The sequence below is a fragment of the Anguilla rostrata genome, chromosome 1 (assembly GCF_018555375.3).
Source record: "Anguilla rostrata isolate EN2019 chromosome 1, ASM1855537v3, whole genome shotgun sequence".
In the NCBI taxonomy this organism is placed as follows: Eukaryota; Metazoa; Chordata; class Actinopteri; order Anguilliformes; family Anguillidae; genus Anguilla; species Anguilla rostrata.
Window position 1 is genome coordinate 40,646,254 of NC_057933.1, and position 19,028 is coordinate 40,665,281.

General features: G+C 38.6%; 1 protein-coding gene across 5 annotated transcripts in view; it reads left to right on the forward strand.

Annotated features, from left to right (window-relative positions):
• The window catches only part of bahd1 (bromo adjacent homology domain containing 1), an 82,210-nt gene that overhangs the window by 31,870 nt on the left and 31,312 nt on the right, over window positions 1-19,028 (forward strand). Inside the window, exon 1 of one of the 5 annotated variants that reach the window (XM_064337003.1) lies at window positions 8,490-9,239. The exons of 3 other annotated variants lie outside the window; for them this stretch is intronic. In XM_064337003.1, the coding sequence (XP_064193073.1) occupies window positions 9,218-9,239 (22 nt within the window). In that variant the 5' untranslated portion in view covers window positions 8,490-9,217. Of the gene's footprint in view, window positions 1-8,489; window positions 9,240-19,028 lie in introns of those variants that run through there. One more of the 5 variants, XM_064337036.1, reaches the window with a different exon arrangement.

The window sequence follows — 19,028 nt, forward strand, 5'->3', positions numbered from 1 at the left end:
AAAAATATTTGAATATCATTATAATTTTTTCCAACTTAAATTTGAGAATTTGAATCTTTGTTTTAGGTCCCGCATTTTTGAATTAACATAGTCTAAATGTATAAGTTAGTGTTTAAACGACATCACATTCATGGATGTAACTATTTTCAATGCGTACGTGCCGTGGGTAGCTATTGAGCACGACATCCCATGTAACATCACAAAAAGAAAACAAACAAGCTAAAGTTAGCAACAGTCAACAAGTTAACCCTATCGTTTTCCCTGCCAATATGAAATGATGTGTGTCCAGCACTTTGGACAGCAATCATAACTCTCAAATAGCAAAAATGTTGAAATGCATTCATGGGCTATCTTGTATTGTGCTTAATAAATACTGAGCCATGGCAAATTACTGAGACAATGTGCTTTATTTGCTGGGCTCATTTGTTGAAACTTGATCCGTTTCATTACTTGAAATAATTGATTGATTAATGAAGAAAAAAAAATTAAGACTGCCCCCTGCTGAACTCGTTTTGGTTGAAACCCCTCAGAAACACCTAACGGTGTGTTGGGGTCACCAACAGCTATAAAGGGGAATGGGTAGTGTTCGGAGGTTCAAAAGCACACTGACAAGGGTACCACCAAGCTACTACAAGTAGCCCCTAAATCCCGAAGGACTAAACAGAGGGAAGGAAAAAAAAGACAAAGAAATAATAGTAGCAAAGCCGATCTCCGACGAACGCTAAACCGAGAACCCAAACACTGGTACTTAAATAATAAAGGTCCCGGAAGTTCCAACGGGAAACCCTTAGACTTAGGGTTTAAAAGAGAATACAGCTGAGTGTCAAACACTCAGCTAAAATAAATAATCTGAGTGCAACTCAGAAAAACTCAAAAGAAATACAAGACCAGGACAACGTCCCAAATACCCCAGCTCGCAGAGCTGTAAAATAATAAAGAACCTTTTCCTAGAGCGTTAAACTGCGCTTAACACCCACGCTGAGTATACCGGACAAGCAACCTAACACAAATAGCTCACACAGAGCACTTGTCCCACCATCCTAATACCTGGCTCTGGTCTTAGTAATATTGACACAGACGCGATGAACCCTGTCACGTCACAGGTTAAATAGGCGACGAACAGGTGAGGCCAATCAGGACTCAGGGTGCTCCCCTGGTGGCCACACCCAGCCACTGTAACCTAAAACCATGACAACAGCAAGAAACCAAAACTTGTCACATCACGGTCATCAACTGCAAGAAACCCCTCCGCAAACCGCAGAAGGATCTGAATGGTGAAGGAACACATGTAGTCTTACCTGGTGCTACTGGAACAGTAAATGTCATCTTGATTATCTGACTCCAGATAGTGTTTAACCTTTCCTCTGTGCTAACAGTTATGCATAGATGGCGGAGACTGCTGTCCGCCGGTAGCATTTTTCTCTTTTGATTGCTATCTAACTTGGTAGATGCGGACATGTCATTGGCATGTGTAGCCTGCATAAAAACCATTGTGTATCCTGCTGTGACACTAGTGTATAGGTGAGTGACAACGGGGTGAATCTTAACTTCTGTGTGTATGCTAGGACCTTAAAACTGCTAGGTGTACAATGGTAAGAGTCGAAGAGGAATGTCAGGTTAAAAATGAATGCAGTTTATTGTTCAGTGTGTCTAGTAATAATGACAATATACAATGGTGCAAAACGTGAGTGGTGAAATGGCTTTACACGTAAATGGCTTATACGCGCAGGAGACCGTGTTGACGAGTCTCCCCAAACAACTTCACATTTCCACTTATATACTTATATATATGGTAGGGGCGACATAGCTCAGGAGGTAAGACCGATTGTCTGGCAGTCGGAGGGTTGCCGGTTCAAACCCTGCCCTGGGTGTGTCGAAGTGTCCTTGAGCAAGACTCCTAACCCCTAACTGCTCTGGCGAATGAGAGGCATCAATTGTAAAGCGCTTTGGATAAAAGCGCTATATAAATGCAGTCCATTTACCATTTACCATATACAAAATGATCAAAGCAAAAAACCAAGTCAAGCAAATAAAGACACAATCATGGCAACACATTATAGATCAATGATCCTGCTTGCATTACCTTTGTAAGCATATCACACTGGGTTAACCTTTGTATATGGCTGGGTGCCGACCCATAGGCATCAAGATCTTTAGTCAGCACCCCACCACCAAAGACAACAACTTGTTCCCCATGACATCAGTTTTTCAACAATACAAAACATGATTATATTGTTTTATGGAGAACCTAGAGTTCACATAATGCTGATCCAATTGGATGTTTTGCAACTGAGCACTGTCTCGTCATCGCAATTGCTGACTCCCTGTCAGCACAGTAAACAGTTTTACTTTGAGGGTCTGATAAGAGGCAGACTTCTGTGAACTGCCCTACAAACAATTCTGCAATATACTGTAGCTCATTGTATTTATGCCAAGCAGTTTGATGCGTTATTGTATGCATTAAAATATAGCAAAACTAAGGGTAACAGCAGGAATCTGGTAAGACATCAACCCTGATCTCCTGTGGGAGAGGCCACTGCCCTAAATAACCTAAATGTGTAGTTTCTAAAAATGTAATTTGTTGAATGAAACAGATTTAATATTTTGACATGTTCATCTATTTCTGTCTTTAATACAGATTTACAAGATGTACCACTAATTCAGTGCCCAGTTTTTTTTATCACTTAAAAACATGTGTATAAGGTGTTGCAAACAGGTTTTGTCGTTTTGGGGTGCTGTGGAAATGGAAATTATTTACAGGGGTGCCTTAAAATGTAGGGCTATCTGCATCTTATTGTAGTTTATGAATTCATTTTAAGTGTTACATTTCTTGGCATGTGAATACTGTTTTTTTTTTGATGTATTAAGCACTTTACATCACAATGATAACACAAAGAATTTACTAAATATTACTTGGAAGGGATGGTTATTACAATTCAATTTAACTACTTGGATGCGGAATTGTCCAAACACTGTAAATTTGGGCAGTTTAGGATTAGGTAGAGTGACTGCTGCTTTAGATGGAAAAAGTGCCTTTGGTACCCCAGACCCTAACCCTCTGTGTGGCAGCACTCTCAGCGGCCATTCCGTTACCTCAGAGGGTCATTTTGGCTATGAATGATGAGCTTCATCATCTGCTTTCCTGTTCTATCATTTCCGACTTCTCTACACTGAAGACAAGGGTGTCTGTCAGCTGAAGAGGAGCCGTCCGTGTCTCATCAAACCTTTTTTGGGGGAAGGGATGTTGCCACATACGGAAGTCTCACCTATCAAGGCTGTAAGAATGCAAATAGTGGGGAGAATGTTGTCACAAAACTGCAGTCAAATTCAACAAATTTTGATTTGATGGTTCTTCAGTGGAAATGTTGTCTTGCTGTATAGTATATGCCTGTGTCATACAATACCTCATTAGAATGCTTAGAAGTCTACAAAAAAAAAGTCCAAACATGGACTCTATTGTGAGTGCTGGTTGCTAATATATTGAGCAGTTGACTCATAATAACGGAGATGCGGTTGTACATTATGGCCACTGCAGAAATTCCATCTTTCAGATGTCCTGCTAATTTTGCTTTGCGCAATCTTTTCTCATTGTGAAAAATGTGTGGGATATAGAAATAATTATTTGGCATTGTTGTGCCATTGTGTTCTTATAGACCAGGGGTTCTTAAACTCTGTCCTGGGCGACCCCTGCACATGCTGGTTTTTGTTCCAACCACAATTGGAATTTGACAAGTTGTTAATTTTTCTTTATTATGCTTTTCATGTTTTGAGGGATTATTTACAGTCTTAAGCCACATTATGTCAGAAATAGCTACGCATGCCATGAAGACTAAAAGGTATATGAAAGTCTTTCTGACTATATGCAAGATATGGAGAATTATGAATTCTGATTTGAGGCAAAGTATGAGCCCACCAAATTGTAAGACATACATTCCTGCACAATTCACCTAGGCCTTTATGTGTAGTGCTTATATACTGTACAAAACCTGAAGTAAAATATGTAATAGGAAACAATGGGAAAATGCTCATTTTGGAAGAGTGGTAGTCATACATTGTAATGACTACTCTCTCAGTATCTAAGATCTATACGTGACATAATTACAGTGTCCTTCTGAAAAATATATATTTTTTTTTAAAGTTTAGAAAACAAGCACCAATGCTTAGAAAAGATGTCATGGAAAATGGGGGGAAAAAAATTATGAAAAATACCAGTTGTTAATGAACAATTCATGCAGTTAATTTTGTAAAAAAAAAAGTATACGCTCAGTAAAGCGTGGTATAGGAAGTTTAACTCTTCATAGAAGCAAACAATATTATGTTTCAAAGAGACTATGCAATAAAAATGGTCAAATATAGTTGAATAGTTCAGTTTTCATAGAATCAAAGAAAACAAATGCCATGAAATCAGACATATTTTTTTCAGTTGAGATTTTAAACTTTTTTCTGCCTCCGCGATGGCACAGCCGTGGTCGGAGGCATTATGTTTTCGGGTTGTCCGTCCGTCCTTCCGTCCCGATTCTCGCGAACTCAGGAACGCCTTGAGGGAATTTCTTCAAATTTTGCACAAACGTCCACTTGGACTCAAGGATGAACTGAGTAGATTTTGGTGGTCAAAGGTCAAGGTCACTGTGACCTCACAAAACATGTTTTTGCCTTGAGGGAATACAAAACATGTTTTTGCCTTGAGGGAATTTCTTCAAATTTTGCACACACGTCCACTTGAACTCAAGGATGAACTGAGTAGATTTTTGTGGTCAAAGGTCAAGGTCACTGTGACCTCACAATACACGTTTTTGCCTTGGTTGGCGGAGTCATACAATCGCAAGGCAGTATTTCTAGTTTTTCCCTAAAACCAAGAAAGTTTTTTTTACTGCCTGCTACAGGAGGATTTATTACTGTGTTTATTATCTAACATCACAGCACCAATTTCACCAATCACTGGTGCCACTGTTTAGTAGGTGGCCTATCTGTAATGAACTTGTTGTGGATATCCAAACAGAATGGACATAAGTGTCAGACCTCCAGTGCTTGTGTTTAGAAATTGTTTACGATACATCTAAAGTAAATTTTCATGTTTCCTGTTTGTAAATTTTAAAAAGTAAGTAGCCTATACATCATTATCGTGTGGCTTAGTGGACACTTTAAATACAGTGGCCTTTAAATTGACTACTGATAATCAAATTACGGTTTGGGTTTTTATGGTGAATTGTGACTGATACATACATCAAAAAATTCTTTCTTGTGATCTGTGTTATTGTTTTTTTCTCTAAATGTTTTAGGTGAAATAAACAATTACATTACAACTCAGATGGCATTAGGAATGCCATGGCCAGCAACCACTGGAAAAAAACAACTTGTTGGGCTAATATATTGGATTGTTTGAGTCATCTAACATTCTACTCCAAGCATGTAATTCATTAAATTTTGGACATAAAAATTACCTGCAGTTTTCCCTTGATATTTTTTGGCAAAACCTTTGAGGCAAAAACTGTGGCCAACAAAGTTCTACCTTTGCTTCCTCTGGAAAGTCAGGAGCAATTTATAACTTAATTGCCATCTGACGGTTCAGAGAGAGTCCAGGCCAGAGGTCAGTCACACAGGGAAGTTGTGTGCTGCGCATTCTGGCAGAACAGTGAAGCTCTTTCACCTCCTGACAGGGCAGCAGTACCAGGGGCAGCACAATTCTGAGTTACAAGGAAGTATCGCGGCAGGAATGCTGTCACAGGCATTTCCCGAACCAAATGTGCTACTGTGACAGAGTGACAATGATATGATAGTTACTGCCAATGTTTCAGTCTTTACAGAGGAGTGTGTGTGTGTGTGTTTGTGTATGTGGGTGGGTGAGTGTGCATGTGTGTGCGCACGAGTGTGTGTGTGTGTGTGTGTGTGTTGGTGTGTGTGTGTGTGTGTGTGTATGCAGGTGTGTGTGTATGTGTGTGTATATGCAAGTGTGGGTGTGTGTGAGTGTGTGTGTGTGTGCGTGTGCTTATGTGATTGTGGGTGTGTGTGTGTGTGTGTGCGTGATAGAAAGTCAGTAGATGATTAGAAGAATTGACAGTAATGGGGGGATTATCGCATCACAGGAGTGTAATCTATTGTAGGCTATGCTAGAAATTGCACATTTTTGTAAAATTCTGGTTAACAATGTTTTAGAATGTATAATTCGTTTTCCCAAGGCTATCTAATAAAATATATACATGTCTACAATTCAGATGGTGTTTAAAACACATATTGAGTTAGGATTAGGCTCTAATACATAGTAATACACTTTCACTACACAATTTTTGGGTTGTGTGCTGCAGTATAAATGGATATGAGCTTACTTAAAGGGGAATTACACTTTATAACACTTCTGCTTCACAGGACTGACATTGTCCTTCTAATGAATGTGTCGCCCTTCAATTTTCGATTAGTTATTTCATTATGTTCATATTTTACGCTGTTTTGTTGTTTTCCTTTACAAATGCAGGACGTAGACCCAGGCAGTTTAGTGTTGAACTCAAGGATGCATATCATTGCGTGACTTCTGATGTGGGCGTACCTGCAGACAATAACATTAGGTTGGTTGTAGAAATCATAGACATATATACATATATGTCTATGGTAGAAATAGTGTTGTATGACTACTAGCTAGCGAAACCGAAAATGTCTGAGGACAAAGGAGATTTTGTTTTTGATCATGGAATCGTTGTGCCCGATTGATTCGAGCTAGAATACACAGAAGAAGATCTGGCTAATTTGCAGGCTGATCGTGCGAGAGCGAGTCAGGAGCGGGCCAAGATTAAGGAACCACAGGCTATTCCCAGGACAAACGGCAACTGGTTGTAGACATCCTATGTATCACAGACAGATGTGATAGCCTTAGCCAGCCCGCATAGTACCTTCCTTGAACGGTTCGACCAAGGATGGGAAAACGGTGGGTACAGCTCCAGGCTTCAGACAGTCGCCTTGGTAGTCGGTGCCTTCAAAGTAGTGGCTGCATACCCTTAGTCCTCGTTTGCTAACTTCTTCGGCTGTTATGTTGGGGTGTCTGATTAAATCCAGCCATGTCCGGCACAAAGTTGCATCGCGTGGAAAACTATGAAAATGTGCTTTCAAGGCAAGTTTAACGGGGTCATTATAACAACCGGGTACAATGCACCTCATTATTACACCGATATCGCATCAAACAAAAGCTAGCAGACATTAGTTTGTTCGTTTTCAATGCTAAGTTAAGGGAATGTTTTGCTTCGCTTTTTTTCGATTTTGCCGTGAAACGAAATCGAATAATAAGAAAAAACCGGAAACGTACTACTATGTGGACTTGCGCTAAAAAAAAATAGGTCTTTGTTTCTAACGTTAGACATTTAAAATGAAATAACTAATCGAAAAATGAAGGGCGATATTCATTATAAGGACAATATCAGTCATGAGAAGCAGAAGTGTTATAAAGTGTAAAAGGAGGAATGTAAAACTGCAATAATGACATATTTGATGTTTGCTCTGGTTTTTTATTTGGATGAGTTATATGTTTGTTTTGTGCAATGTTGTGGGAGTACGACATAGGCTGAATGCCATTGTACACCATTTTTGATTAACACCTGTTTGTGCTTACTGGATCTTCCAATGAATATGAAATAACTCAAAGGAATGTAAAAGTTTGAAGACACCATTTCTAACACCATTTACCTAGTGCTGGGGGCAAAATGGGCACGAATGCACCCTAAATTGTCCCAATAGGGCCTACTACTACCAAGAACTGGTGGTGAAAAATGTACTTTTAGATCAGTCTTGTTCCTTTTCAGTATCCCTCTGGATCAGAGAACAATATATTGTTGATGAGGGCAGGAGGTCATTTCGAATCATGTATGCATTTATGGTCATAAGACCATGACTGCCCTGAGGCTCAGTAGTTTCTCTTTCCAAATTAGCTGGTGTGTGGTTAGTGTTCTGGTGCAAAATTGCTGCTGAGCAGTCACCCTGGTAGAGTGCTACACATTTATGGTGACTGAGGTGAGGTGTGTAAACCTCTTAAGAACTTTTGAGATGTTTTAGAGGTCATTTCAGAGGCTGTATATGATTGCATGTTACTGTATGGTAATTGAAAATGAAATGATGTCATGTTGAGACTAAATATGTGTTCAAAATTTGTCTTAAACCCATCTAGTCATAAAAGTATGAGAAAGTATTCTCTTCAACGTTCAGTTATACAGTAACCTCAACATCAGTGTCCTAATTGTCTGTATTAATTATTTTTCTTTTAACATGGGAAAGGTCTGTTAAGACGTAGGGCATTTGTATACCCAAATAATGTTAATTTTGTGACAGAGCCAGGTACATGATATCAGCATTATGTTGTTGCTTGTCTGGGTGTGGTAAATGTATCGTATTGATTATTTTCTTTGATGTACTTTATAGTCAGTCTTCTGTCTTCTGTTGGCCTAATAATAATAATAATTATTATTATTAGGCCAATTATTATTGGTATTGTTATTACTATTATTACTGTTGCTATAATACAATAATAATAATAATAATATTATAGAAAAATAAGAGTATCAACGTTGGAACAGAACACATGCTACATTATCAGATACAGTGAGGCAATGGACGCAGCCCCCAAAGACAAATGTCTGTGTTTAACGTGTATAACGAACTGAGTAATTAACGTTAGATGAATGTTTGGAGATGGAGAAGGTCTCGTCAATTATAGACTATTGTTTTAGAATACACATGTCAATTAATTATAGGCTCTCTTTAATAGGTTGTTGATTAGTGATGGTCACGATGATGCGCGCAAGCAATGCTGTCGCGGTAAGTTCATAGCGAATAGACAGTTCACAGAACAGTAAAGAGCTTTTGGAGGAGGGTGAGTGTTCTTCAATAACTTGCGTTAAAAAGACGGAAAAGTAAAAGGGATTGCGTTGATTGGACAATAGCGATGTCAAACGCAACACGACTGCTTTGCAATTGGCTGCTATTAAGTTTTATGAAAACATGACTAGCTCCGATTGGAGACAAATCAGGAAGAAGAACTGGAGCCGCGTTCTATGCTTTACTGTTGCACGGAACTTTCACATAAATATTGATTAAAAACCCATCAGTTCTGCCGTCTTTCGAAGTTTTTGGTCTTGCCCCATACAGTAAGTCCCCGTCTTCGAAAATGTAGACAGAAAAATAATCCTGGACATGATAACTGCGTTGTACATAGCAGAGGAAATTCCGACGTCCAAGGGGAATGCAAAACATTTCTTCAGAAGGTAACGTTATCTACAGTAGCTACTTGCTAGATTAGCTTGTACGCTAACGATTTGTAGCTTGCTAGATTATCTGGCTAACTCACTGGTATAATTTAAACAATAAGATTTACATAATGCCGATTTAAACAACGATATAATCTGTAGAAATATCACTGTTTGAAATGTAGTTTTATTTTTATTTTTGGCGATCAGTAGCGAACGTTGGCTTGGTGGAAAATGACATGCTGCTGCAGCAGGGCTGGCGAGCATAGCGCATGAATATTATCTCGAGCATGCTACTTCGGAAGTAGGTCACCGTTTTAACATGTCTTGTCAGTTCTAGGATTTTCGCCTCATTTCGACACGAATAAATTCCGTTATTGATATATCAGACGGAAAAGTAAACTCAGCAGATTAGGAATCATATTTTCTCGATTCTCACTCGATGTGTGTAAAGGTATCGGAAAACAGAATAAAAATTGAATAGAATCGATCCATTTTGCTGGTTCATAAAGTCGAAATAATTGTTCTATTTGTCGTTCTCTCTAAATGGATTGCCTAGGTGGGCGAAGCGTGTTGTTGAATTGCTGCCCTAACAGCGTGGGTCGAGTTACTTTTAATATTTTATCTTGCAAGAGGAGCTAACGTCAGTGTTAGCTGTACACCAGCTCCCGTAGATTGCAGCTTGATCTTAACGTTTAATCATAAATGCCTAACTACCAATTTGGCTGCTCTAAATGCCTAACGTTATGCAGACGATGTCGTCGCAAGGCCGATAAAATTTAAGACGCTTTTTGAAAAAAATTCATTATCTATTGCATTGTAATTAATTTTCGACATTTTACATGTCTGTGTTATGTACGGATAAGACTAGAAGCAAGATTTGGTTTAGACTAAACCATGTTGTTTTGGAAACGAATGATCCCTATCCTGTGATACGCCCTATGTGAGCTAAGCTGATCAGTAGCGTTAGTAAGCTTTAAGCGCTGTGCACATCATATCCATTCTCTTTCGCCGTATTCTGGTTATTTTCAGTGTGCATGTGGGTAGGCTACTGTAGCCTATGATCTTGCTCATTCGTAAAGAAAACGCCTCTGAATCATGTTTCAGCCCCAATTTAATCTTCCCCTGCACATACAGTAACTCTTACTGCCGTCACCTGCTGAGGAAAAAACATCGAGATTAAATATTTGGCGACAGATTCTTAAAATCACGGGCGGTTAACTGTACAAAGCGTTTTGTTTCAATACAGCTTGACTGCCCCAATATCAGATTTGTGTTGAGTTAAAATTTCCTGGAAATTTCGTTTCCTAGTATGAAACATATAATTAGGCTACTGTATGGTGCACTGATAGCTTCTGTTGCCAACTACGTTATATCCCCTCGTGTTAAAAGTGGTGTCGGAGATGGCTAAAGAGCGTTACGTCCTGTGTGAAAACGAAATTTGGATACCGAGTTTCGTATGTTCAATAAGCATTATCTTAACCAGACATTCCGGAGTGCAGGAAAGGCAGGAGTTTGGCACAGTTTCCCGGCAATTTATTTCCTCATTGCCTACACCTTCATTTTGGGCTGATTTTTAAATGGTTGTAAGTTTTATTGGGGCGTCTACACGGGCTTGACAAACGAGGTACGGTCTGTGTGGGTGATCTGTTTACTGTATCGATTCCATTTCCCACCACTGATAAATAGTCAGTTTAGGCGAAACAGTTTAAATACAAACTTATACTCTGTTGAATGTCATGAACCCGAGATGGGAGTTAAGGTCCAATATTGCTCAAATTTTTGTTGTTTACTTAACATAGGATTTAGTCCCCCTATCAATTATTATAAATCTAGTTTATCCGACAATTGGAAAATCAAGAGGCGTTAGTCTTGCCAAAAGGGCTTTGATCATGCCGACAAAGCTAACGTTAACAAGGAATGTACAGCGGTGGATTTTATGGTTTTATTCCCACGTTGGTTGTTATAATTTGTTGTTATTCTTCCATTCAGGCTGTCCGTTTGTCAAAGTTTATTTTTTATTTTTTATGATGTTGAATGTCAATGTGGCCCGATTTTTGTAAAATCTGGTGTCAAGTGTGAAAGGTATAAGAAGGTTGATTGATAGATAGTAGTAATTAAAGAGAAAACAGATGTCACATAAAATGCTTTTTTAACATTAAGTATTCTGATTCACGTATTCATTGTGATTCAATGAAATAGTATTTAATGCATGTTTTGCATGGGACATGAACTGTGAGAAGAGTCTTGTAGTATTGAAAAGTTATTTAAGCAGCCAGTCCTATCGCTTGCATAATTTACTGAATTATTGGTGTTTTGTGGGATTCCTAGGAATGACAAGGGATGTCAGTAATGTAGTTCTCATTGGTCTACGATCTATGAAAGTGTAGCAGTCAAATTAAGCATTGATAAAGCATGTCTTATCCCAAGCATCTTACTTTGATCTCCATTGACTGAAAACCAAGATTCCTTTGGGTTTGACCTTCATTAAATTTAATAGATGTCTCTGTCCCATGTGCAGCATTTTATGCTTCACCTATTTAACATATCTCAATAAAACAAAAAATAATTGCCAACCCACTTATTTTACATGTAGAAAGGCAAGGTTGAATATCTTGATCCTGGAGAATGAATTTTGCTGGCAGTTTTGCGATAGTTATGTGGACCGGATGACATATAGTTATAGATGCCTATTAAGAATGGACATTCAGAGGATTTTTCATGGCTCAGCATTAATTAGATATGTTGATATGTTATAATAATGATGATAATAATAATTATAATAATAATAACAATAATAATAATAGCAGCAATGAGCTGGGTTACACTGCAATGCCGAAAGTAGCCAAAATGTTGGGGAAAAAATACATGACCTTTTTTGTCCTAGTGGAAAATTCTTCACTATAATGATATTTAAACAATTAAACTGTTATCCCACTGTGACAGGGGTGAGTGTTTGACTCTCAGACGTTATATGACAGTGGTTCCCAACCTAAGGTTTGGGGCCCCCTTGGTGGGGCTTCTTACATGTTTTGGGCAAAAAAAAAGGATAAGGAGACAAACTTACATGTCAAGTTTCACAATTCCAGGACAAATGCCACAGAGGCACTGAGGGTGAAAATTCTGTGAGCAATGTACAGATCCCAGCCACAATTTGACCTGGCTGCTTTTTTGTCATCTTTGATGCTACCAGCTTCAGACTTGGAGCACTATTTGGTTTCGATGAATATTACAAATTTCAGACATACACCTTTCAGACTTCAACTGGCAGTATATTGAAAGTTACAGACAGAATTAAGAACTTCAAAATATTACATTCATTCTTTGCCAAATTGCTTATTTTTTATTGGCAACTACATTCAGACACATTCATTGACAACACTTACAGTTTATGAGAAGCTGCCTTTTGAAAGTATTTTTAAAAAATTCAAAATGGCGGGCCAAAATGATTATATAGCACCCCATAATAGCCAGCTCATGCTGTTTCAAGTACAGGAACTGGAGACATGACTAAAGCACACATCCAGTAAGCCTCCTGTGGCTATTCAGAATTGAATTAAAATGCACCAAAACACAATTGATTTAGACCTGAACAAATATTAGAATATAGAATTATATGTTAATGGTGTGGAATTTAAATTTGCTTTCGAATAAGTGGAATATGATTGAATTCAATTTCAGATGGACTATATGACCAAAATGATCTGGATACCCGTTGGTCCGGGGCTGTTTTTCATGGTTTGGGCTAGGCCTTTTTGTTCCACTGAAGGAAAATCTTAACGCTACAGCATAAAATCAAATTCTAGATGATTCTGTCCTTCCCCGACAGTTTGGGGAAGGCCCTGTCCTGTTTCAGCATGACAGTGCCCCTGGGCACACAGCGAGGTTCATGTAGAAATGGTGTGGAAGAACTTTTCTGGCCTGCCTTTTGGGATCCCACCTTTGGGATTACTTGGAAAGCCAACTGCGAGCCAGGCCTAATTGGCTAATCAGTGCCCGATCTCACTAATGTTCTTCTGGCTGAATGGAGCCAAATCCCTGCAGCAGTGCTCCAACGTGTAGTATAATGCCTCCCAGAAGAGTGGAGGTTATACCTGCAAAGGGTGGACCATATTAATGCCCATAATTTTGGATGAGATGTTTTGATGTGTGGTGTCCACATACTTTTGGAGATGTAGTGTATATTAAACAAGTCATTTAAAAAACATAATATTCACTGTATTCAATGTTTTTGAATTGTGTTAGTGAATATGTTTAATACATAGGGTACTGTCTTTGGGTAAATTCCATACTTGCCAATGGTAAATGTCATGGAAAACATAGGCCTACTCTTCCTTGCTAAAAACTGCCTGTCTTCAGTTTACGTAGGTGAGCAACAAAGAAACTGCATCAAATGCTTTAATACACTTTATTTTGAATTCAGAGTTAATGACAAGTAGCTCTCTTATGTTTTGTCAATAGCATTCCAACTCAACCTGAACATTTAAAATCCATGGAGAATCCATTAGGCTATATCTAATTATGACATCAGATGATCTGCTTTCCTGAAACTGTTCTTAAAGACTAAGCAAAAGGCCTAGCTAGTTTTCCAGTGTCCCACTGAACAATAGCTTGAAATATTCACTAGTCTGTTATAAATGTAATTTAATTGGCTAAAATTCTTATCAGTCATCAATATAATTGTGCACCATTGGCTGCCTGTTCACTGGGGAGTGATTATGCTCTTCAAGTCCGGTTGTTGCTTGCGCACGGCAGGTCTCGTTTGCTATACTGAGGGATTGCTTGACCAGCATTGGTCAGAGAACCTTGAAGGTGGGATCATCTTGTTCTAGATATTGTTTATTAACTGGAGATGGTAAAATGTCTTATGTGCACTGTACTGTCAGGTTGTATGCGATGGTGACACAATGATAATTCTTCCTGAGAACTGATAAGTAAACAAAGAATATTCTATCGAAGTTTCTCCAAGTTAACACCTTTTTGGGAGTAAGAAATGCTATGAATTTTGTTTGCCATGGTAAGGATACTGATGTTACTGTGATTTTTGAGGTCTTGTGGATATCCAAAATGCACAGAAGGTGTGAGGAGGACCCTCCAAGCCTGTCTTGCCTTCTCACATTTTTACAAAATGTGGAACTGTTGTAGCTAAAATATTGGCATTGTGAAGTTTATAGAGATCGAACTGTGAGTTTTAGCACTTTAAACCAGTATATTGTGTTACGAAATTGACTGAAAATCTCACTGCAAAAAACAGAATGATTGCAAATTAACCCACACTGGCCTGAATAAGGGCCGGTGCGACTTTAACGGTTAAAAAGCTAGTCAGCTATCATTAAATGTTTAATCTCCATTTTCAAATAGTGACATGACTTGATTTCCACAGATTTTGTAGCACAGCATCTTGTGTTTATTTGGGTAAACTTGCTACATGTAGGCTACATGGACTTGGAGTGATTATGCTGAGAAGTGTCACAGCCAACAACAAAGGATGTTTGTGGCTGCTGTGGTTTCTGTGGATTAGAGCTAAGTAATTTGCTACAATAATTTGAAACTTATTTCAGAAATTTCTGCTTTCAAAATGGGACGTTGAGGGAGATGCATGCCTTTTCTGAGGTGGCTTGCAGTTTGCAATTTAAATGATCAACGTTGGTCAAATAGAAACAAAGTATAGGCTGTAAATCACCTGTTGAAATATATCAGTCTGGAAAGGGTTACAAAGCCATTTCTAAGGCTCTGAGACTCCAATGAACCACAGTGAGAGCCATGATCTCCCAATGGAGACCCCCTGGAATAGTGGTGAACCATCCCAGGAGTGACCACAGCAATAACTTATCCCAGAAGAACATCCAAAGATTAAATGAGGCCTCTGTAGCCTCATTTAAGGTTATTGTTCATGATTCCACCATAAAAAGAGACTGGAAAAAAGTAACAAGGTGGAAACCACTACTAACCAAGAGAAACATCAGTGCACATCTCACATTTGTAAAAAAGAAAGCACCTGGATGATGCCCAAGCCTTTTGGGATCAATTTCAATATACAGATGAGTCAAAAGTGGAACTTTGGAACACAACAGGTCCGATTATGTCTGGTGTAAAGAAAATGCAGCATTTCACATTAAGAACATCATACCAACATTAAAATGTAGTGTTAAAATGTAGATGGTGTGGGGATGCTTTGCTGCCTCAGGACATGGATATCGTTATTGAAGGAACCATAAATTCTGCTCTGTACTGGTAAATTCTTTAGGAGAATGTTTGGTCATCTGTCCATGCGCTGAAGCCTAATTGGGTTATGCAGCAAGGCAGTGATCCGAAACACAAAAGCAAGTCCACATCTCAGTGGCTGAAAGGAAACAGATTTAATGCTTTGGAGTGGCCTAGTCAAAGTCTTGACATGAACCCAGTATACATGCTGTGGTAGGACCTGAAACAAGCTGTTCATTCTCAAAAACCTACCAATTTGTCTGAGTTAAAGCAGTTCTGCAAAGAAGAGTGGGCTCAAATTCCTCCACAGATAAAGACTGATGATAAATTATAGGAAGCATTTGGTTGCAGTTATTGCTGCTAAAGTGATACAGCAAGTTTAAGGAGCAATTACTTTTATCACTTGGGTAATATAGGTGTTTGACAACTTGATCATTAAATAAATGCACTAAAAAATATTGTATTTTGTCTAAATATGTGTAACCATTCAATGCGACAAATATGCAGTAATAGAGGAAATAACTTTTCAATGCACTGTAGGTAGCCAGTTGTTAACTGGTTAGGTAGGGAACAGACATTAGCATTGCTGATACAGATCCCTGGTAGTTCAGTTAGCGGATTGTAATCCAACCATGTTATAGTTTGACTAGCAGACAGAATTGTCTGAAAGGCTACGCCAACGTCTTTTTAGCTACTAGCCATGGGCCTGCAGTGAGATTGCATAGGCTAAGATTGACTGTGTAACTGTGTAAAAGAAGGTTTTGCAAAAATGTCATTCATCATGGATTAAATAAATATTCATGGATGAGTCAACACTCAGTCCATCTTGAATTTACATGGTGGGATATGTTTTAAATTAAGCCATTATTTTATTAGTTTAATGAATAATTGCAAGAGGAATATTGCTGTAGATCATATGTCATTGAAAAACAACCACTGGAGGGGAAATTTAAACAAGGCCATCTCAAAGGTATGATTTGGTGGTGTGCCAGTTTTAAATAAAATATTTAAATAAATCATGTATAATTTGTTATAGGGTGCTTACCGTTGGAACAAGGGCAAGTTCTGAATGGTTAAAAGTAGATATGGTGCATAATTTCTTGACTTACACCTGTAGGGTAAACCATATTTTATGTTTTCTGAGCACTAAATGGCAGCTTTGTGCAGAATGGTATGGTCCAACTTTATTTGAATATTGAAAGGAAGGAACACTCACCATAGTTTTTGGTCAGGCTGTGAGCTTCCAAAAGTGACTTTTACCCTCAGATAAGTATTTGAATGAAATGACTCCCCGTTTCCCCAGTTTCAGGAAAAGTGTCCATGGTAGTGTGGAATGAGCTCCACCTAATGAAATAAACCACAGTGATTCAAAGTAAAGATTCTCAGTGTAAAATGCGATGAAACACTTTCAGTATATTTGTTTGACTGACACAGAAGAACACACTGCATTTCCACAAGCCTTTTGTTGTGTTTGGTTTCTTTAAAAAGGTAATTTGGTAGAACCTTGACCTTAGAAAAATAAACGCGACATGCAAAAGATTTACTCACATATGTTTGCTAACTGTTGGACAGGCTCCTCTGACATGAAAACCAAGTGAACAAATTGAGGTGGCCAAATTTATTGCAGGTTGCAAACAGGTCACCTTTAGTAGTCACATCTGTTGTCTCTGCAGAACATGCCAAGGCTGCTCTTTATGTGCACTGACACACTGTCTTTGTGGCCAGGTCAATGACTAGGGTGAGAGTTTGAGTTATGGATATGATTTATGGATTGGAATTTGAGCCTTACTTCTGTAGAGTTTGTATCTTGTGGCTGTAGTGACAGCATCACTTAGCTGGGATAAGCATTGGCTTTGTGGTGCACTTTTGGTGGGCAATGTGCCATTTATATACAGTAAACCAGTTTAAATGTATGCACAGCATGGCTTTGAAGATGTGGCTTTGTGCATATGAAGATGCTAAATTCAGGAATCTGGAATAGCCTACTGGTAGCATTAGTGCTAGCATGCGTGATATTTTCAGCTGCTTCGAAGTAAAGTGTTCTGTTGGTGTGCTGCAACAAAAATATTTTTCCTTTAGTTGCTTTTATTTCATGTCATGTTTGATGTCTGAATCACCCCACTTTGTGATATAGCACATAAGCACGATTGAAAGAAAGAAAAGTATCAGTATCAGTGTCACTTTAAGGCTGTAGAAATATCCCAGTATGATCTTTAGTCCATGTCACTCCCTTGTTGGGCAGCCGGCAGGAAGCTTGGGGTTGTGCTCCCATGTGAAGCCTGCACCATATCATGAGGGCTTTCTTAACTCATCCGCTCTCCTTGCCAGGACAGTTCTCTGAATTGGCTGATCCAGCTGATGCATTTTGAGGACTCAAAAGGTATATGAGCTCCATTTATAGCATGGCACAGAGAAGTTAGCGCATCAATAGAACACTGCAGCTGAGATTGCACTTTTCTTTGGTGTCACGTTGGTCTGATTACATTTTACACTGTGTATATTCAAGGACTGAGAGGGTTTATCCTTGGAAGGAAACCATCATAACGTCATTACCAAGTCATCATGTGGAAAGTGGTTTACTAGACATTCAATAAGATACATTGCTTTTAATGAATAAGGTAACAGTTGACACTTGGAAATGATTAAAACGGTCAGAGAGACTGCAGACTTTAAGAAACTTTTGAGATGGAAAGCATAGGTTCTGTATTCGATGCCTACCTATCTGGGAGCTGTGTGTTCCTTTTTATCCTTATCTGTATCTTTTGGATGCTTTCTTGACAAAATATCAGAATTTGACCACACAGGCTGTGTGTTTTATTCTGAAATGAAGTGTACCCTTTCGATATGCGATGCAGCCTTTATGTGCGTCCTTCAAAAACTGCTATGGTGTCAAGTTTTCTTACTTTGTCAAATTTCCCTAACATAGCTAAATATCATGGCACGTGGATTTGAAATTATATCGCTCCCTTGTCAATGGAATTTGTTTAAAACGTATACATTGTTTAGAACTTATTAATGGGCCAATCATTAAGAGTATGTAGGATTGTATGTAGTATGTATTGATTTTTGCATTTTCACCCCTTTCCCATGTTCAAAAACTTGGGAAAATTTGGCAGGCATACATGCAACTGATACTGCAACATTGCAACATTATTATGGCCATGTTTTGCTTACATGAACCAAATTTCCACGTGTACCTCATCCTGTGCAAATTTGCTCGTAAAACCCATACAGTCCATTCTGTTGGTTTTTCTGCCATTTTTTTCAACGTTTACAAACTTCTCCTACAATGTTTGTCTAATTCTTACCAAATTGTCACCAACCGTGTTAGATTATGAATGCAATTTTGATATGTCCAAAGATGGCCATAGGGCTGTGATTAAAATTCAGTAAAACCGTGGCCAAAATATGCGTATGGCCACAAATTTCTGTCAATTGGAACAGTACTTCAGGAGGTGATAGATAGCTATGTTGTGGACGAGCATGGACAAGCTTGCAGTGTTTCCATGGCATATGGCCTATAGAGGCTGGTTTTTGCAAAATATTGATTTGCATAGGCTCCATCGGGCCAAATTGTATGAAATTTGACAGGGACTTCTCTTC